This window comes from Pleurodeles waltl, chromosome 4_2, assembly GCF_031143425.1.
Source record: "Pleurodeles waltl isolate 20211129_DDA chromosome 4_2, aPleWal1.hap1.20221129, whole genome shotgun sequence".
Classification (NCBI taxonomy): Eukaryota; Metazoa; Chordata; class Amphibia; order Caudata; family Salamandridae; genus Pleurodeles; species Pleurodeles waltl.
Genome location: NC_090443.1, coordinates 151,551,102 through 151,573,376, shown reverse-complemented (window position 1 = coordinate 151,573,376; position 22,275 = coordinate 151,551,102). Strand labels below are relative to the sequence as shown.

The 22,275-nt window shown below is 45.3% G+C and overlaps 1 protein-coding gene across 3 annotated transcripts in view; it reads right to left on the bottom strand.

Annotated features, from left to right (window-relative positions):
• The window catches only part of COPZ1 (COPI coat complex subunit zeta 1), a 156,286-nt gene that overhangs the window by 32,733 nt on the left and 101,278 nt on the right, over nt 1-22,275 (bottom strand). For all 3 annotated transcript variants that reach the window (XM_069231012.1, XM_069231013.1, XM_069231011.1), the window contains 2 exons: nt 20,073-20,154; nt 17,876-17,967 (listed from right to left, as the gene is read on the bottom strand). In XM_069231012.1, coding sequence (XP_069087113.1) covers nt 17,876-17,967; nt 20,073-20,154 — 174 coding nt within the window. The remainder of the gene's footprint in view (nt 1-17,875; nt 17,968-20,072; nt 20,155-22,275) is intronic.

Sequence of the window (22,275 nt, the reverse complement as noted above, 5' to 3'; positions counted from 1 at the left end):
TGTCTGAGGGGTGGCAGCAGCTGGGCTGCCCGGAGAACCCTGTAAGACTGGTGGTAGCAATGCTAGGGGTCCTCTAAGGAGCCCCAAGAGAGTACTGAATCATACTTCCAAAATATGCAATAGTATTGGGGTATGATTCTAACATGTTTGATATCAAACATGCTCAGGTACGGAGTTCCCATTATGTAGCTGGATATGGGTAGTGACCTAAGTACAGTTCACGTGTTAAATGGCGTCCCCGCACTTACAAAGTCCAGGAAAATGGGCCTGGAGTTTGTGGGGCACCTCCACTAGTGCAGGTGTGCCCTCACACACTGGTACCTGCACCCTGTCCTCTGGGCTAGGAGGGCCTACCATAGGGGTGACTTATAGTGACCCGGTGCAGTGACCTGTAGTGAAAACAGGTGCATGCACCCGTTTCACACAAATTACAATGGCAGTCCTGCAGAACTCTACGCATGGGCTCCCTATGGGTGGCATAATAACTGCTGCAGCCCATAGCGATCCCCTGGTACCCTAATGCCCCGGGTACCTATGAACCGTATACCAGGGTCCTACATGGGGGTACCAGTATGTCAAATGTGGGGTGAAAAATGATACAAGCAACCAAGTTTAAAGGAGAGAGCACTGGGGTCCTGGTTAGCAGGATCCCAGTGAACACAGTCAAACACACTGACAAACAGGCCAAAAGTGGGGATAACCATGCTAGAAAGAGGCTACTTTCCTACAGTCTCTCACTTACAGACCCTTCTAGCAGAAGTGATAGCAACCAAAACATAGTTTTGAGGGTATAACTGTGAAGGGGAGTCACACGGAGCCCCCATCAAAAACGTGAGAACCAGATTTAAGTCCCACTGCGGAAAAAGGCTGGCCAGAACCTTAAGAAAACGCATGACAACAGGGGATTTAAAACAGGGATTGCTTTTCCGGCAGACATGAAAGCAGAAAAAGTGGCTCCATAACTCTTCACTGTGCCAATGGCACATCTACTCTAAGCAAGGGAGTTAGAAATGGGGTCTCTAGTTGGCAGTTGGCTTGTAGCCTGTCCAAGTAGGGACTCTCACTCTGTTCTGGATAAGGGAGATTCCAAGCTCAGATAACCCCTGCTCATCCCCTTGGTAGCTTGGCACAAGCAGGCAGGCCTATCTCAGAAGCAATGTGTAAAACATTTGCACGTAACACAGTAATACAGTGAAAAATCTACGAAAGGACACCACACCAGTTTTAAAAAGATAGCCAATATTTATGTGTGTAAAACAAGACCAAAACGAGAAAAATCCGACATACAAAATTAAAGATCTGAATTATGCAAAAATTCACTTAAAAATACAGTTCATTGAAGTCAGTAGCTCAGTCTGAGGCTATCATGGCGTAGTGAACAATAAATCCAACAGTTCAGGTTGGCCATGGCGTCGCAAGCCAGCTATGAGGTCGGGAAGACCTGAAAAAAGTACCTTGCAAATGCAGGGCATCATGATGCGCGCGATGAGATCTGGAGTACGGCGTTGCAGGTGTTGGTGGGCCCTTGAAGTTACAAGTGTTGCAGATCAAACTCCAGGCTGATGATGAAGTCAGGACTTCTGTCGTGGATAGAGTCGGGGCTGCAATGCAAAGCGGGATGATACGGAATGCGGTGCCCACAGGTCACAGAGCAGGCAGCGGCTAGGTGATGGCATTCTGGGGCGGCGGTGAGATAAGGGCTGCGGTGTGAAGCACTGCGAAGTCTCTAGGTCACAGTGCAGGCAGCAGCGGCGTTGCTGAAGTGCTGTCATCGATAGGCCCAAGGCAGCAGTGGGGCATGGGCTCTGTGGACAACACTGCAGTCAACGGTGCTGGCATCGGACCAGGTCTGCGGTGTGGGATGGGACGGTCCTTCGTGTACCTCACAGGCAGTGTTCAAAGGCCACGCAGCACGTCTGTGTCAGCGTGGTGCGTCGTCGTCTGTGATGCCAATGCTGCGGTGTGAGCAAGTTGATGCGGAGTGCGGGCACACAGGTCACGGTGCAAGCGGCAGCTCGGTGACGGCGTCGTCGGTGAGACCAGGGTTACGGTGCAACGTGGCGCACGGCTCCGTCTGGTGTTGTGAGGTCACAGTGCAGTCAGCGACGACGTTCACAGCATCATAGTGGTTGTTCTTCTGTTGAAGCACAAAACACACAGTTTCCAGTGTTGAAAGCAGATGAAGCTGAAGTCTTTGATGTCCTTGAGACTTCCAACAGGAGGCAAGCTCTACTCCAAGCCCTTGGAGAAACTTCTCAAGCAGGATACCCAGCAAAGCCCAGTCCTTGCCCTCTTAGGCAGAAGCAACAACTGTTGGCCAACCCAGCAAAGCACACACAGCAAAGGGGCAGTACTCCTCCTCCAGCTCTTCTCCTTGGCTCAAAAAGTCTTCCGTTTTGGTCTACTACATATACCAATTTCTGCCTTTGAAGTAGGAAAACTTCAAAGGAAAGTCTCTGCTGGTGACAAGATCCTGCCTTGCCCAAGCCTGGCCCCAGACACACACCAGGGGGTCAGAGACTGCACTGTGTGAGGGCAGGCACAACCCTTTCAAGCGTAAGTGACCACTCCTCCCTCCACTCTAGCCCAAATGGCCCATCAGGCTATACCCCAGCTTCCTTTGTGTCACTGTCTAGTCGAGATTCACAAATAGCCCAACTGTCCGTCTGACCCAGACGTGGAATACACAAGCAGGCAAAGGCACAGATTTAAGCAAGAAAATGCCCACTTTCTAAAAGTGGCATTTTCAAACAGACAATTCAAAAACCAACTTTACAAAAAGATGTGTTTTTTTAATTGTGAATACCAGAGACCTCAAACTCCATATCTCTATCTGCTCCGAAAGGGAAACAGCACTTAAAGGTTATTTAAAGGCAGTCCCCATGTTAACCTAGAGAGAGATCCGTCTTGCAATAGTGAAAAACGAATTTGGCAGTATTTCACTGTTAGGACATGTAAAACACAGCAGTACATGCCCCACCTTCTAAATACACTGAACACTGTATATAGGGCTAGCTAGGGCCTGCCTTAGGGGTGCCTTACATATAGTAAAACTGAAGGTTTGGGCCTGGCAAGTGAATAAATTTGCCAGGTCGAATTGACAGTTTGAAACTGCACAACCAGACACTGCAGTGGCAGGTCGGAGACATGTTTACAGGGCTACTCATGTCGGTGGCACAATCAGTGCTGCAGGTCCACTAGCAGCATTTGATTTACAGGCCTTGGGCACCTCTAGTGCACTTTACTAGGGACTTACTAGTAAATCAAATACGCCAATCATTGATAAACCTATCACCAGTACAATGTACATAGGGAGCACCTGCACTTCAGCACTGATCTGCAATGGTAAAGTGTGCAGAGATAATAAACCAGCAAAAACAAATTTAGAAAAAAGGGGAGGAAGAAGGTGAAAAGTTTAGGGAAAACCCAGCAAAAAGGGCCATTTCCAACAAAGGGAAATTGCAGCACTTTGGTCTGCAAGGGATCCACACCATTGTTTGCACACCATGCAACAAAGATGCCAGAATAAATAGACTTAGATGGGCGACTTGCAGACAAGATGACATCTACCAACTCCAGTGGAAGCTGAAAAGGAGCTCAGTTGTCCTTGCACACTATCAAAGAATGTAGGTGGTGGCCTCAAAGGTTGGGGTGCACAACTATTAGCCCCCGACTCAGAGAATGTTTGGCTTGAGTGGTATGCAATGCGGGGGACATGTGGAGAAGCACAGGAGGTCCGTACACCACTCCCTCTCTTAGTCAATCCTGGACAATGAGCATGACTTTGGGCCCAGTCTTGGCGAATCATCGTTTGAACTTGAGGAATCAAGGGTATGAGGGGAAACGTGTAATGCAGCTGAAAGTTCCACCTCAACTGAGACACGTCCCTTCAAAGTTCCCCTCAAGTCGACAAGCTCCAGTTCTGAGGACAAAGGTCCTGTGGGTGACAAGAGAGCAACAAGGAGACTTGCCTCTAGAAGGCTTCTTCTCCTTCCTCTTCTTAGCCGATGATGAAGATGGAAAATAGAAACAGTGCTGGGAATGCTTTTGGTGTCTGTGTTCATCCTTGGCTCAGGCCACGAAGAGTTTGGCCTCCCGCTCTTTGATGTCCTAGGGATTCATGCTGAAGCACGAGCAGCAGGTCTTTGATTCTTAGGCTGAGCCCAGGCACCACAGACAGAAAGCATGGAGGTCCATAATGGACATCTGTCCCTCAAAGTCCCTACAGGGTTTGAACCCAGCTGTCTGTGGAGGAGACCATGTACTGTGCTTTTTTTTTTAATTTGGTAAATAAATCACTTGGAGTGAAGATTCAGATCCGCATGTCGGAGGTGGGAAAAAAAAGGAATGGATGTTGATGCGTTGGAGAAGTTGCTTTATGACCTTGGTGATGTCATCTAATATGACTTCTGGCACCGAGTCCAGCGCCCTGTATTGACAAGCTTATTGCTATCAAGTATTCGGGCACCAGTCTGACGCCTGCAGATTGTGAGGAATCTGCAGGTAGGAGTATCCATCAGAAAGTGAGGACTTTGACACTACCTCTGAACACCTACAACTCAACTAATCAAAAAAGGTCTACCTCACCATCTGGCCCAGAAACTGTGCACCACCTGCATGTCGACAAAAGAAAAAGAGGGAAACTTAGACTTCAGTCTATCCCTGGTCTTCCCAAAAGAACAATCACAAGAACCTTCTAAACCATGAGAAGTCTAGGATGAGTTTTCCCACGTAAATAAGTCTAGCACAGACCTTGAGGCTACCATCTCCCTCTTCTTGCCTTGTGTTGACTAGTTAAACTGACTCAAACTGAGGGCCCTTTGTATGTCAGCAAATGCAAAGCATTTGCAACACAGAAGCAAGACTTGTGAACATCTGTCTACGTGACCAAATATAATCTGTCCTAGAAGCGATCTACTGGTTTACTTACCCATGAATGAACCTCATCATTCACAACTCTGCATTAACTAAATGCCCACCTATGGCAAGGTGCCATCCTTCATCCAAATAAGGCTACACAGATTTTCACAGAAGATAATGCTGCACTCAAGACTCGCACCCCAGATAATCACAACATGCAAGAAAAAAAAAAAGATTGCCACTTCGTACATATATGAACCTGAAATAATTACTTAGCTGTAACACTCAGTGTGAAGTATTTGTGGCTGTAGATTCACATGCTGTGAACACTCCTGAAATGTAGTGCTGGGCCCGGAATGTTATAAATGGTTTTAGTTTGAAGGAGGAGCCAAGGGCCCTTAAAGAAGGTCGGTCAGGAAATCTCAAAAAAGCAGAATTAGACCAATAACTTTTAAGAGTGCCCATAGCAGAGCCCTGCTGGGCTAGGAAAAGGATAAACAACAGGCCCTCAGAGCAAGGCTGGCAAAAAGTGGGTCAACAGACTTGGCTGTGCACATACCGTTTTGGGAAACAGGATACCTGACTGCCAAGATTACGTTACAGTCTTCCGGAGGAAAGTCAAACTCTGTCAACTGTTGCCGCTCAATCTTAACACAAGAAGGTGAAGAATGGACAGGTGCGGGTACAGAACCCTTCCCTGCTGCTGCGACATAAGACCCTCCTGAAGAGACAGTCTGATCAGAGAATTGACGGCCATGCTCAGAAACTCAGGATACCAGACTCTTCATGCCCAGTCTGGAGCCACAAGGATGACTTGGGCCTGATTGTTCTTGATCTTCTTGAGAATTCTGGGCAGAAGTGGTACGGGCGGAGAGGTGTACAGGAGGCCCGAGTCCCACTCAAGATGAAGTGTCCTCGAGCAACTGCCACCTTGGATACTCCAATGAGCAAAACTCCTGACTGCGCGTTCTCGGCAGAGGCGAACAGATCTAACGAATGGTGTCTCCATCAGGAGGTGGTGCTGAAAGAGACCTTGCACCACCTCTGGATGGAGACGCCATTTATGATCAGATAGCAGTTTTAGGCTGAGTTCGTCTGTTCTGGTGTTCAGACATTCCACCAGATGTTGAACGACCAGGGATATGCCCTGCTATACCAGCCATATCCAAAGCCTCTTGACAAAAGGTTCATGATTCTGCCCGCTTGTTGCAGTACCACATAGATTGTGTTGCCTGTTAACACTTGCACCATCTTTCCCTTGAAAGATGGAAGAAATGCTTTTAATGGTAGCCGGATCGCGAGGAGCCGCTGTTGGTTGACATTGAGTCCAGACTCCACTGGAGACCAAAAGTCCCTGATCTCCACCTCTCCCAGATAGCCGCCCCATCCCAGGAGTTATGCATCCGTCACTACTGTCAGATCTGGTTGGGGAAGGGAGAGGATCTGCCTCTGGCCCAACTGAGATTACTTAACCACCACTACAAATCTTTTGCAGTTCCCTTCGAGATCTGAGCCTTGTTGGGGATATTCCCCCGAGGCTGCTTCTACTGGAATTTCAGGTCCCACTGGAAAGCCTGCATATGCCACCTCGCATGTGTCACCAGCCGGATGCAGGCGATCATGAGGCCCAAAAGGCTCAGTCATTCGCACTGAAATTCAGGACAGTGGCTCAAATATCAGTATCATAGCCTGAATATCCTGGACTCGCGGATCGGGAAGATAGGCCTGAAACGGCACAGTTTCCAGAACAGCTATAATGAAAGGGAGCGTCAGAGCGAGTAAGGTGTGTCTTTGTCACATTTATAGTGAACCCCTGTGAATGCAAGAGGTCCGCCACAGTCTGGAGGTGGGAGACGAAAGCTTGGGGCAAGCCTGCCTTTAACAGCCAGTCATCGAGATATGGGGAAGACTGAAACCCCAGATCTCCGCAAATGAGCTTCAACCACCGCTATCACCTTGGTGAATGCCCGAGGGGCACTTGTAAGGCCAAAGAGGAACACGAACTGAAAGTGCTTGTGGCCTACCGTTAATCGCAGCAATTAAAACCTGTGGGCAGGCAGGATAGGGATATGGAAATAAACGTCTTGCGAGACCAACATTCAGTCTCCTGGGTCCAGGGCAGTTAGGATCTGTGCCAAAGTAAGCATCTTGAAGTTCTCCTTCTTCAGGAAGAGACTGAGGAACCGAAGATCTAGGATAGGGCGGACCAGAAAGTAGAGGGAATAAGAACTATGATCTACTTCTGGCATAGGAACACTCTTTATACTTCCCTTGGCCCAGAGAGCCATAACTTCCTTGTGGAGAAGGGACAAGTGATCCTCCATCATCCAGTCATAGGATGTCGGCATGGATGGAGGGGTAGTCTCGAAGGGGAGGGAGTAGCCACTTCGGACTATCTGCAAAACGCACCTGTGACGTGATTGATTGCCAGAGGAGCAGTTGATGGTGAATCCTACTGTCAACTGGCCCTTGGTAGGGAAGGAATAGTCAGACTAGGAAGGTTTGAAGATTACTGCAGAAGGGGGGCAGCGGACTGTCCAGACTGCTGCCCACCTAATCCATGAGGTCAAGGAACCCCTGTACTACGTTTGGACCAGGTACCCAGTAGGGCATCCGTAAGGGCCTCATTAAACAGGAACAGGGGTTTTTGAGGAGGAAACTCCCGGTTGTAGCACCTCTGTCAGGAGATTAGTCCTGATGGCCAGTGAGGGCAACTCAAGGTCCAGGACCTCAGCCGCATTCCTCACCACAATAGAGTAAGAAACTCCCTCCTCCGCAGCCACGGTAGGGGGAGAAATTCAGTATCCGGAGAACTGTCCAGTCCACTGGCTTCACCCAAGTCTTTAACTCCAGTCCATAGGTTTGTCTTCCTGGAGCTGGTATTCATAAGGATCCAGCGACCATTACCATTCATCCACAAAACTTAATCCAAAAGAAAAGGGCTCAGGATCTGACCTAGGAGGCAAGGCCCTTGCCAGCGTTGTAATCGGCATCATACGAGGCCCATCCAGCTCTGTGTCTGGGATTACAATGGGGTGTAGACAGTGCCGAGAGTGTCGGGACCAGTGCAGGGAAGGTTGGGGTGGTACAACAGATGCTGGTCTGGAGCCAGTACTGGATACATGGGTGCCCCTCAATGCTGGCACAACACCTCAAGAAGTCCCTTCTAACTCAGCAGGCCCCGAAGGCGCTCCAGCTGCCTCTGAATGCCCAAAAACAAGCGCATGGACTTATAAAACTGAGTTGGGCAGTGGGTGCTCAGGCTCCCAGAAACTCAAGGGTGGGGTGGGGTGGGGTGGGGTGGGCAGAGCCAGCACTGGCTCCACAGAGAGGCCTAGAATATTGATGCTCCCTTGTCTCATCAGCCAACAAGATTTCTTCTCCTGCCTTGACTTACCCAATCGTCCAGGGTCTTGGAATGGGACGACGATGGAGGACTCTGCGACCGATCCCTGGACCTTCCTCTTGACCGAGATCTCGACTTGCAGACTCGAGCGTAGGACCGCAATCAGCTTTAGGGACTGCTCCCTCAATGCCTTTGGATGCATGGCCCAACTCTCTGAGCACAACTTGCCGGAAGCGGGTCATGGTCACGCTCCCGGCACCAAAGACACATGAGGTGCGGATCGGTCATGGACCACACCTTATAAGATCCACACGGCTTCAAAAAGGTCATTCTGGGTGACATCCAAGACGCACCAGGAGTAGAACACTTGAAAGAAATTGACAAAAAGTAAAAAAAGAAAAAAAAAATTGGGGTAGTTCTCTTCGGATCAGCGCTTGCTGGCATGGAAATAAGAACATACGTCTGTGCGCCGGGGTGGCACCTATATCGGAATCACATTATACGGACAATGTTCTACGCAGAGCGGATTGATGAAACCTAACAGCTCACAGGTGTACTGTTCACGAAAATCTCCCGATCCAGCCTGACACCTGGGGGAAATTCAAAGGTAACAAACCTGCAACTAGAAGTCTCTATCAGATTCCTATTTCAGCTTACATCATGTGCAACTGTAGAACACAGACTGCACACACACTAAAAGGCAGTTTCCTAACACCTAATGCAGACTTGAGACCTGAGGAAGAAGAGGCAGGAACACAGTTTTTATTACTCGTTGACCAAATAACACCTCATCTGGAACATCCACACAACATTGCTTACTGAATGTGTGGATATAAGACCACTTGGTAGTCTTATAAATATCTGCTTATGGAATATCCTAGCAATGCCTTTATGGCTTCCTTTTTGAGAAAGGAATGTGCCCAAATGTGCCACACTTAGATTACACCAAAATCAGAGGTATCCTATCTAGATGCATTTGAAAATCTACCTTGCCAAACAAGCTTTGGAGGGCTGCTAAGTTATATAAAATAAAAATAAAAAAAAAGCCAGTCATAAAATGACTGAAATACAACAAACAAGTTTTGTGTTTTCCTGAGGGCCTTTTTGTCTATTGTACTCGTGTAATGCCTTTTCTGCTACAGATTGAGGATTTGAGAAAAAGGGTAACTCTATAAACAGATTGACAAGAAATGGCAATACCATAGCAAGAAAATACTGTGTGTGCGCAGTATAAGCTTACCTATGTATCTGCATAAGTGGTTCTTCAACAATGAAAGATTGAAGCTCACTCATCCAAGAGAGGCGAAAGCAACAGGAAAACTCCCTTCCATGAGAGAAACCGCAGTGGACATGCGTGCTCTGCTTTAAAAAGGTACCCCCCAAAGCCTCATGAAGACAATGCTAAGACTCCAAGAGAAAACCGGAGGAACTATTAGAGGGGTTACTCTCTCAAGCCCTTCCATGAAAGCTTTAATGACAGGAACTTTAAATAGGGATCAGTATTTTTTGTTTTGCCAGTGCACAGCTATTTCCACTAAGTGTACTTGTATAGTAAAGAGTAGAATTGCCCTAAGTATGGCAAGTAACATGCTTGATCGCAGCTGATAAAGGCTGAATTTGGTGAATGTAAAAGTAAGAAGGTAGTGGTAGGTTTGGTAGCTCCTTTTATGATTTGAAAGCATTCCTCTGGTAGCTCCAAGTATCTGAATCCTAGGACCTCACATGCCAAATCACGATTGAGCAACTTGAGGCTCAGATGCATTAAAGGTTGTTGATGTTGACGGAACCGGTCAGGATGTAGGTGAAATCGTGAGTGTGGATAAATAAACTTCTCTAATAGCAGAGTGCTAGAGTTGATGGGACCATGAAAATAAGTGTAATAGGTGCTTGGAGCACCCCCACCCCCCCGACCCCAGACACCGACCCCTTCAGTTTCAGTGCATAGTATATTGGGGTAATATTGTCAGTGTGAATTAGGAAAACCTTGCCTTTAGGTACTGTTTAAAAAGCTTGAAGGGCTAGTTGACGCACTACGAGGTGGGACAGAGCCACCGTTAACTTTCCAGATCCTGTCTGGCACTTGGAAAAATTCGCAGGGTTAGGAATCTGTGTGGTCTTTGTTTAGAGAGAGTTTTCATAAGGGGCCCTGGAGATCCACACCTATTCCAGAGTCATATTTCGGCCACAAAGGAATGGCACTCTGCTCCTTTTGTGACCTTTTCCAAACCTCTTGACGTCCTTGGCTCGCTCAAGACACAGACTCAGATTTCTGGCCCTTCATCTTCTAGTACAAAAACCACCATGCGTCCTGTTGGTGCCAGATAGTCTTCTTAAAACAAAAGGCGTTCAGCACTTAACCGCCAGTCTTATCGGAGTTGCTTGGTAATGAAAATGTCACTTACCCAGTGTACATCTGTTCGTGGCATTAGTCGCTGCAGATTCACATGTTTGGCACAGTCCGCTGCCTGGTGTTGGGCTCGGAGTATTACAAGTTGTTTTTCTTCGAAGAAGTCTTTTTGGTCACGGGACCGAAGGACTCCTCCCTCTTTGGCTCCATTGCGCATGGGCGTCGACTCCATCTTAGATTGTTTTCCCCGCAGAGGGTGAGGATGGAGTTGTTTGGTATAAATAGTGCCCATGCAATGGAGTGAATATGTATGTATGATAAGAGTTTCTAAAAATTATTTACAAATGTTCAGATGTTTAAGGTTTATGATCTACTTCTAAACGGCTACAGGCTTCCCGGGGAGGTGGGAGGGTACATGTGAATCTGCAGCGACTAATGCCACGAACAGATGTACACTGGGTAAGTGACATTTTCAGTTCGATGGCATATGTTGCTGCAGATACACATGTTTGGCATAGACTGTAAAGCAGTTACCTCCCCTAAAAGCGGTGGTTTAGCCTGTAGGAGTTGAAGTAGTTTGGAATAATGTTCTTAGTACAGCTTGGCCCACTGTAGCTTGTTGTGCATTTAGTACGTCTACACAGTAGTGTTTAGTAAACGTATGAGGCGTAGACCAGGTTGCAGCCTTACATATTTCGCTCATAGGAATGTTTCCTAGAAAGGCCATTGTAGCACCTTTCTTTCTGGTTGAGTGTGCCTTTGGTGTAATAGGCAATTCTCTTTTGGCTTTAAGATAGCATGTTTGAATGCACCTGACTATCCATCTAGCAATGCCTTGTTTAGAGATTGGATTTCCTATGTGTGGTTTTTGAAAAGCTATGAACAGTTGTTTTGTTTTCCTGATTAGCTTTGTTCTGTCAATGTAATACATTAGTGCTCTTTTGATGTCCAATGTATGTAGTGCCCTTTCAGCCACAGAATTTGGTTGTGGGAAGAACACTGGCAATTCTACTGTTTGATTTAAATGGAATGGTGAGATTACTTTTGGCAGAAATTTAGGATTTGTTCTTAGAACTATTTTATTGTTGTGTATTTGAATAAATGGTTCTTGTATGGTAAATGCCTGTATTTCACTTACTCTTCTGAGGGATGTAATTGCAATGAGAAATGCGACCTTCCAGGTTAGATATTGCATTTCACAGGAATGCATGGGTTCGAAAGGGGGACCCATGAGTCTTGTTAAGACGATGTTAAGGTTCCATGAAGGAACTGGTGGTGTTCTTGGTGGTATAATTCTTTTTAGCCCTTCCATGAATGCTTTAATAACTGGTATTCTAAATAGAGACGATGAATGAGTAGTTTGTAGGTAAGCAGATATAGCTGCGAGGTGTATTTTTATAGATGAAAAAGCGAGATTCGCTTTTTGCAAATGTAGTAAGTATCCTACTATGTCTTTAGTAGAGGCATGTACTGGTTGTATTTGATTGGCATGGCAGTAGTAAACAAATCTTTTCCACTTAGATGCATAGCAGTGTCTAGTGGAAGGTTTTCTAGCTTGTTTTATGACCTCCATGCATTCTTGTGTGAGGTCCAAGTGTCCAAATTCTAGGATTTCAGGAGCCAAATTGCCAGATTCAATGATGCTGGGTTTGGATGTCTGATCTGTTGTTTGTGTTGTGTTAACAGATCTGGCCTGTTGGGTAGTTTGACATGCGGTACTAGTGAAAGGTCTAGTAGAGTTGTATACCAAGGTTGTCTTGCCCATGTGGGTGCTATCAGTATGAGTTTGAGTTGGTTTTGACTCAACTTGTTTACTAGATATGGAAGGAGAGGGAGAGGGGGAAAAGCGTACGCAAATATCCCTGACCAATTCATCCATAGAGCATTGCCTTGTGATTCGCGGTGTGGGTACCTGGATGCGAAGTTTTGGCATTTTGAGTTTTCTCTTGTTGCGAACAAATCTATTTGGGGTGTTCCCCAAATTTGAAAGTACTTGTTCAGAACTTGGGGGTGAATTTCCCATTCGTGGACTTGTTGGTGGTCTCGCGAAAGGTTGTCTGCTAGTTGGTTTTGTATTCCTGGAATAAATTGTGCTATTAGGCGAATGTTGTTGTAAATCGCCCACTGCCAAATTTTTTGTGTTAGGAGGCACAATTGTGTTGAGTGTGTTCCTCCTTGTTTGTTTAGATAATACATTGTTGTCATGTTGTCTGTTTTGACAAGAATGTATTTGTGTGTTATTATGGGTTGGAAGGCTTTTAACGCTAGAAATACTGCCAACAGTTCTAGGTAATTGATATGAAGTTTTGTTTCGTGTATATCCCATTGTCCTTGAATGCTGTGGTGATTGAGGTGTGCTCCCCACCCTGTCATGGAAGCATCTGTTGTTATAACGTATTGAGGCACTGGGTCCTGAAATGTCCGCCCTTTGTTTAAATTTTTGCTGTTCCACCATAGAAGCGAGAGGTATGTTTGGCGGTCTACCAACACCAGATTTTGAAGTTGACCCTGTGCCTGTGACCATTGTGATGCTAGACACTGTTGTAAGGGTCGCATGTGTAGTCTTGCGTTTGGGACAATGGCTATGCATGATGACATCATGCCTAGAAGTTTTAGCACAAGTTTTGCTTGTATCTTTTGGTTTGGAAACATAGCACTTATTAGCTTGTGGAATGCTTGCACTCTTTGTGGACTTGGAGTGGCAATTCCTTTTGATGTGTTGATGGTTGCTCCTAGATATTGTTGTGTTTGACACGGTTCTAGGTGTGATTTTGTGTAGTTGATGGAAAACCCCAGTTTGTGAAGGGTTTGTATGACAAAGGTGGTGTCGTTTGCGCATTTTTTTACTGTGTTGGTTTTGATTAGCCAGTCGTCTAGGTAAGGGAACACATGTATCTGTTGTCTCCTGATGTGTGCTGCTACTACTGCTAGACATTTTGTGAACACTCTTGGTGCAGTTGTTATTCCGAATGGCAACACCTTGAACTGGTAATGTATTCCTTTGAATACGAACCGTAGGTACTTTCTGTGAGAAGGGTGTATTGGTATATGAAAGTACGCATCCTTTAGGTCTAATGTGGTCATGTAATCTTGCTTTTTGAGCAGTGGAATGATGTCTTGTAGTGTGACCATGTGAAAATGGTCCGATATGATGTAGGTATTTAGTGTCCTGAGATCTAATATTGGTCTTAATGTTTCGTCTCTCTTTGGAATTAGAAAGTACAGGGAGTAAACTCCTGTGTTTTTTTGTTGTACTGGTACTAATTCTATTGCATCCTTTTGCAGTAGTGCTTGAACTTCTAGTCCTAAAAGTTCTAAATGATGTTGTGACATTTTGCGTGTTTTGGGGGGGATGTTTGGTGGGAAGTTGTGGAATTCTATGCAATAGCCATGTTGGATTATTGCTAATACCCAATTGTCTGTTGTAATCTGTTGCCAAGCTTGGTAGAATTGGCTTAGTCTTCCCCCCACTGGTGTTGAGTGAAGGGGTTGCGTGACTTGAAAGTCACTGTTTAGGTGGAGGTGTTTTTGGAGTCTGGAATCTTCCCCTACTCCTTGGGAATTGACCCCCCCGATATCCCCTGAAACCACCCCTTTGGAAGGAACCCTGATATGGTGTGGTTCTTGATTGTTGGCTGGTGGTGTCTGTGGGTTGGCCACGAAACCCCCCTCTAAATGGAGTTTTTCTGAAAGTGCCTCTGCTCTGCGGGGAGTAGAGTGCGCCCATGGCTTTGGCCGTGTCTGTGTCCTTTTTAAGTTTTTCAATGGCTGTATCCACTTCCGAGCCAAACAGTTGTTTCTCGTTGAAGGGCATATTAAGGACAGCCTGCTGGATTTCAGGTTTGAAGCCTGAAGTGCGTAGCCAAGCGTGTCTCCTTATGGTGACAGCAGTGTTGACTGTTCTTGCTGCAGTATCGGCTGCGTCTAGTGATGAGCGGATTTGATTGTTTGAGATCGTTTGTCCCTCTTCCACTATTTGCTGCGCCCTTTTTTGGTATTCCTGGGGAAGATGGTCTACGAGAAGTTGCATCTCGTCCCAGTGTGCGCGGTCATATCTGGCCAGCAGCGCTTGTGAATTTGCGATGCGCCACTGGTTGGCTGCCTGTGACGCCACTCTTTTCCCTGCCGCGTCAAATTTTCTGCTTTCTTTGTCCGGAGGTGGGGCGTCGCCAGATGTATGTGAATTTGCTCTTTTGCGAGCTGCCCCTACTACCACAGAGTCGGGTGGTAACTGTGAAGTAATAAACACTGGGTCTGTGGGTGGTGGTTTGTATTTCTTATCCACCCTTGGGGTGATGGCTCTTGATTTTACGGGCTCCTCAAAAATTTGTTTTGCGTGCCGTAACATCCCTGGTAGCATTGGGAGACATTGATATTGGCTATGTGTAGCCGAGAGGGTGTTAAATAAGAAATCATCCTCTATAGGATCGGAATGCAGTTGGACATTGTGGAAGTCTGCAGCCCTAGCCACCAGTTGCGAGTATGAGGTACTGTCCTCTGGCGGTGACGGCTTTGTGGGGTATGACTCGGGATCATTGTCCGGCACTGGGGTGTCATACAGGTCCCAAGCGTCTTGATCCTGATCGTCATGACTTATGGTAGTTTGCGCTGGTGAGTGCATTTGTGGCGGTGTTTGTGCCGGCGATGCCTGTGGAGGAGAGGGCGGAGGCGTGACTTTTCTAACCACTTTGGCTTGTGGTTGTGTGTCATCCTTTGGAAGTCCGATCTTTCTTTTCCTCATGATTGGGGGAAGGGTTGATATCTTCCCTGTATCTTGCTGGATGCACAGTCTCTTTTGTGTGTAGTCCGATTCTACACTTTGGAGCTCTTGTCCAAATTTGTGCATTTGACCACTTAGTCCTTGTTCCTCTGAGTAGGATGAAGGTGTGGTATTTTTCGGCGCCGAGAGAGAATGTTTTTTCGGTTTCGGCACCGACAGTATTTTTGTTCCTTTCGGCACGGATTCTCGGTGCCGATGTCTTTCGGTGCCGGTATCTTGTTTTTGTCTCTCGGAGCCGCTTTCTCGGCTCCGAGGTTGCTCCATGGCGGTCCCTCGACCGGAGTCGGGTGTCTTCGCTATGGGCGTGCCCTTTTTCGGCCCCTTCGACGGGTCGCCTGATTTATGGGTCGAGCCATGGCCTGTTGGCAGTGGCGTCCCCTGGGCTTTTGGTTTGTCGATGGATTTACTTTTCGACGTCTTACTCACAGTTTGTTGCTGTTGTTCGACGTCGGAGTCTCCGGATTCTGATTCCGGAACCGAGAATGTTTCCTCTTCGTCGTCGAAACGTTGTTTTGTCGACGTGGACGCCATTTGGTGACGCCTGGCTCTTCGGTCCCGGAGTGTTTTTCTGGACCGGAAGGCTCGACAGGCTTCACAGGTATCCTCCTTGTGCTCGGGGGACAAGCACAAGTTACAGACCAAGTGCTGATCTGTATAAGGATACTTACTGTGACATTTTGGGCAGAAACGAAACGGGGTCCGTTCCATCGGCTTCGATGTCGCACGCGGTCGGGCCGACCAGGCCCCGATGGGGGATCGAAACTGCCCCAAAGTCTTCCGATGATCGGTGTCGATGTACCTAACTATCCCGATACCGAACGGAACAATACCGACGCTTTCTTCCGAGATTCTGACTAACTTTCCGAACCGAAACACGGAGCGAAAAGGAATACGTCCGAACCCGACAGCGGAAAAAAAACAATCTAAGATGGAGTCGACGCCCATGCGCAATGGAGCCAAAGAGGGAGGAGTCCTTCGGTCCCGTGACCAAAAAGACTTCTTCGAAGAAAAACAACTTGTAATACTCCGAGCCCAACACCAGGCAGCGGACTGTGCCAAACATGTGTATCTGCAGCAACATATGCCATCGAACACAGAGGTTACGGACCTAGCAGAGGTTACAGACCCAGAAGTGGGTAGACCAAAGCAATGGGATATCGCAAAAGCAGCAAAGTTTAAACAGAGCATTTTCCATATCCGTCCAAACCCTCATAAGTTATTTTCATATGGCCTGCTCCTTGTTGTTTGGCACAGTCCTGGTTCTTTATGGTATATTTAATGCTGTTTCAGCCTTCCTATTCCTGGTTGACAAGCATCAAAATCCTTCATGTTTTCAGTTTGCAACAATGATGGAGCACAAGAAACAGGTCCGATCCAGATGGTGAAAATACTATTTGCGGTCGGTCTCCTAGTACATTGTGAATTTCAGGGAAGGTGCCATGAGTCACCACAAAACCAAAAATCCTTCTTAAAAAGAAAAAAATCAACTTGTAAGATTCCAAAGCCAACACTACATGAAATGAATGCGTACAGCATGCAACTTACAGCTAGACTTGATGAAAAACATTCAGATTTCTCTCCCAAGAAGGACAAGAATCATCAGGAATACAGTGAAAGCCTGGTTGTTCCTAAGATGTTCGCACAATGTGCATCGGCAACACTAGTCACTGCAAGAAGGGCTTAATGACAGAATGCAGGATCACACCCACGCAAAACTGGAACTAATTACCATAAGTTTGGAAGGCCCAGGCACACATTTAAAACTAACTTTCACTCTCCTGTCGGTCTATTGCGGGCACAAGTGCAACCACACTTTGGCAATGAACTCATAAGCAACCTCTGCCTAAACACACAACACCAAATTATTTCCAACATAGGCCACACTGCATTCACACATTTACAAACAATCTATGTAACTAGATTATTCTACGTCTAAGCACCCCACCTCTCACTCATTTTGCTTCACTACCAGCCAAGGCATAGCAACAAAACATGATAATAGCACAATATAAAACACAACTTAACTTGAGCCGCATGATATACACACACACACAAACTCAGGAGTGCTTGGAAGGGAGAGTGCTGCGTTCTGCCCATCTACAAATATGTCCAGGCACCTCCTCAGGATCTGAACGCCACATAAATGCAAGCACACTTCAATATCGCAGTTTCCCCCAGAGATACCTTGATGGGATCACAAGGTTTCTTGTGAGCTCTGATGAGATCTCATAGTAGGCTTATTTATAATGCGAGGTCATACAGTTGGCCTAGAGTCCTGGGATTATAGAAACTAGAATCACAGTCCCTTGTAAAGACATGTTAAAAACACCTGAATTTTTTTGGGAATAGTAAGGTGCAATCCCATACAAGATGCCAGAAAACATTCATATATTAATGCACCTGCTGTCATTCAAGAGAAAGGAGAATACCTCTCCAACGTTGAGACAGCTACTCCAGGGCTCAACCTTCATGCTTTACTGTCAAAAAACAGATAGTAAGGTTATAAAAAAAATCAAAGCGAACCGAAAACAAAACAACTTACCTCATTTTCATGGGAACTGCCAATCACATAGAAATATAAATCTATGCTACTCTTGTACACCACAGTTAATCCCTCCAAGAGTGCAATTTCACCTGAAGAAAAAATAAAATAAATGAAAGGACAGAAAATCAATGCAGACTTGGCATCTATGGGGATAGGGGCTTAAACAAATTAAACTGATGGAAGATTAAGAGCATCTTCGGGTATTTAACCATTACTGTGTGCAGGGCATAGATAAAGATAGCTATGGAATTGTGATGGTTTTTCCATTGGAATAGTAAATGATGCATGTCAGGACAGAGATTTATTGGCAGATCAGAAGGCAATGAACGGTGATACCCTGAAACCGGTCTCAAGATGCTTGTTTCCAGTCTAGGGAGGACCTGGCCTAGCAGTTCGGGCTGGACTGTTCTCATGGGGAACAGGGTCAAGACTGATTTGCATATGGCTGGGTCCAAACTGGGGTGGCATGGTGAGTAAAAGAATTGATGGGTTAAACCCATATCTGTGACTGGGGGGGTTGAATGTTTGATTGGTTCCGCATTCCGTCCATCATTTGTGTTTGTTTCCTTTCTAGGTTGAAGCCTAGGCAGCGCACATGCGCTGTCTCTCTACATATTGTATTCTACATCTGTGGGCTCGCACCATGCACATATCAGGCCCATCACTTTCATTTGTTCCTTGGCCTGCCTTTCAAAATTCCCTTCTTTTCATAGGTAAGTGCTTTACTTTTCTCCCACCTTGAGACTGCTTTGTTACCGCCTTGGAAACTGACCCTGTTACATGGTTTATTGCATGATCGTCCATATATCTTAGTGTGGCGCAATACTTTTTCTTTTGCCTCGCCGCTTCACGCTGCATGGCCGTATGTTGTTTCTTCTTCGTTTTGGGCATGCCGCTGTTTCTTTGTGGTGTCTTACGCGCAAGGCCTGCAAGCTGGAGGGGGTTCTTTTATTTCATTCTTTTTTTCAAGAGGTTCATACAGCACAAACTCGAACTGAGGAGCGCTTAACTTGACTACCAATTACCTACAAGTTCAGCAGTTGAAAAATATACAAACTGGAGCATTTAAGAAAAATTAAAAATAAAAAATAAACTGAAATCCTCAAAGCTGCTCTCCTGCACAGCGGGGAAGCCGATACTACAATATTCACTGCACTCGGGGAAACTCGTCCCATAATGCTTTACAGGGGATTTATTTTTCAAAACATTTTTGCCCATAACTCAGCATGTACCGGTCCTACGACAATGTGACCACTGCAAAATAATAATATAAAAATATATGATAAATAGTGGCAATATTTTTATTTTTTTGCTGAAGATAAAAAAATAAGGTAAACTGAAGTTCTTTGGTTATATGCAGGGCCGCTGGAAATTTGTAGAAGAGAGGACCAAATTATGCAGTAGGGTTGTCCAATTTATGTGGCATGGAAAGTTCAGTTATGCATTTACAATGCCAATTGCTCTAACTCAAGCAAATGAGACCTACTGCATTGCAAATGCTTGTTTACTTCATATCTCCTTTAAAAAGATGAAAATTACAGGTTTGGGGCCAATACCCTAAAAGCACACAAGACCAAATGAGCAGGGTAATAACACTTATTTATAGCGTCTAAAGATAATCCAATTCATTGTACTGCAGTAATAAAATTAGTTATTAAGTGCTAAAATCAGGAACATGCAACCCACAGACAGCAGTTATTAGAAAGGACTGCAGTGGACCTTAGTAAACCTACAATTCTGACCACGTTTTTATAGATTTATTTTAAACAAAAGAACTAACAATTATGCATAAAATTAAGGAGACTCAAGTGCACAGTGGGACCCCCGCCCCCCAATCCGAACAGGCACAGATGTCTAATGTAGTATATGTCATATAACCAAATACCAATAACGGGAAGGTTAGAAACGCAGAGCGGTCACCTCTCCAGATTTCATTTACCTGCACTAATGGCTGTCGTACAGCATGTTTCGCCGCATTTATATGTGCCAAGAGGGCCTCGTAAATCCCACAATGAGACTGCCTGCCAACAGCTTGTATTCCCTAGCGAGCATCACACCGCATTCGATGCTCACGGATGAGGGCGTTGACTTATACAAAGCTAATGGGGGCTTGGGAAAGACAACTTGTTGGTTTGAGTGAAATAATTTCCCAGTCCCGCCCACACCCCCTTATGACACCCCAAAACAATCATACTGTCAGTTCGGTGAGTTTTGTTGAAAATGTTCTTCTCGAATGCCTTCTGCTCCTTCACTGCGGGATAGGTGTTGTCGTAGTACTAGATGGGACAAAGAAAAAGCCTTTGTCATTGGCAAGGTAAAGTCTTTATCAAACCATCAAGATGACACACACACACAGCTTTAAATGGGCCGGTACTGACCGGTACTCTTATTTTGAGAGGGAGAGTACCGCCACTTCTGTTTTTTCATTTCAAGCACTGTTGTGTATGTATGTGTACATATATATATATATATATATACACACACATTATCTCTCTCTCTCTCTCTCTATATATATATATATATATATATATATATATATATATAAATAAAATAATGTGCAGCAATTACTATACAAAAAGGACTCGGTTGTGTAGTTGTACGAAATATGCTTTCTCTGAAATTATTCGCAGGTGCCAGGAAAGTAAGCCTTTGAAGTTAAAAAAAAAAACAAAAAAAATACGAAATTTACTTCACCGCCTAAATAGCAGAAATTTGCTCAACCCTTACTGCCAATTTTACTTTGTATTTTAAAGTCACAAATATCAGACTCTTAAGTTTATACAAGAGGGAAAGAAACAAAACTATATTTTTTTATTATAGCAGGGAAATTCCTCTGGGGGAAAAGAGAAGAGCTGGTAAAAGAAACGTACTTTCCCACAGACAGAACAGTGGAGGACCACATTGTGAGGACACAAGTATTGAAGTTAACAACAGTCAGTTTATACCGAAAAAAGAAAGATACCACCAACTGGTTGACCGATGCTGGGGTTACCGCCATTCCAAGCATGCTTCATCGATCTTACGGACTGCAATTAGCTTCTGCGGGGCAGTAAAGAAAGCAATAACACAATGCATAACAGTATTCCAGCATGCGCATGATTATCTATGCTCACACTTCGCTTGCACAAGCTAGAATTGCCAGCACAACACCCAATCAAAATAGCAAACCAAGCACAGACCATCTTCCTGCCCGCTAACCATCACTACTAACTACAGAGAAAATGAAAAAGAAAGCATTTGCCCTTGAAAATCGCTTTGTGACATCAAGCCTCAGTGTTCTGAAGGGGAAATCTAGAACTATCCACCAACTTTCATTTGAGATTCAGGAATGCTCGTCTGCACTTTACAATCCTCACTCCCGGAGGAACTGAAGACCACTCTTACCAAAGCGATGGGTAGTTAACCTCTTAATTTGCGACTGAGGTCTAGAAGCTTTAAAAGGCGATACAGAATATTTTAACTTGATAAAAGACCGCAGGGCAAAGAGGGAGTTTTGCATAAAGGACTGACAGTACAGGACCAGCTCAATCATGCCGGGCTTTTCGTAAGCAGGACTGCTTGAAGGGACCAGCACAAGGATGCATACAATTTTTCAGCTGATGGCAGAAAAGCACTAGGGCGGAAAAGAGAAAAGAAACTAGCCTCAGAAATTATAAATGTTGAATTTCCGTGGTTCACAACCTTCCAGTCTCTAGTGGGCCACAATAAAAAAAAAGTCTATTAATGATAAACACAATTGCAATCGTTTAAAACGTAGCCATTTACAGCTTAATTCATATTAATAGCACTTGCCAACAGTATTTGAAAATCCCAGTTCAAGTGCTTAGAACCTCCAGAGCTCCTTACAGAGGATACAGGGTGGATAAAAAATGTCTTACACTGAGCAGGGGTAAGATGTGGACGACTCAAGCGTTGACTACAGAGTGGAGATGGAACAAATCAGTAGGAGAGGTGCTAATTAGTTTCTGAGAAAGGGGGCCCATTAAGGCTCCAGTAAAGGCACCTAACTTCGTTCATTATCAGTCTCGTCCAGGTTATACACCAGCGCATACAGGGTGGACGTGGTAAGGCGCAACGACATACAAAGCAATCAGAATGAAAACCGTGGAGTACGATACAAGTATTGTTAACTGGGAGTGGTTTGAACAGTGCCCTTAAATGTAGACATACAACAAAATCCGCACACATGCAAAACTTGATAATATTTGCCTAACAAACGCATAGCTTATAAAGATTTTTCCTGACAAACAGTTACATTTTTCTACAAAGGCGTGGCAATACTCAGCCTGGGAAGCGAAAAGACTAAATTAAAGAAGATAAAAGCAGATTCAAAAGGCACGTGGGGTATAACACAAAATCAAATAGAGACTAACTGAGTAACTGTCAGTGGTTTTTAT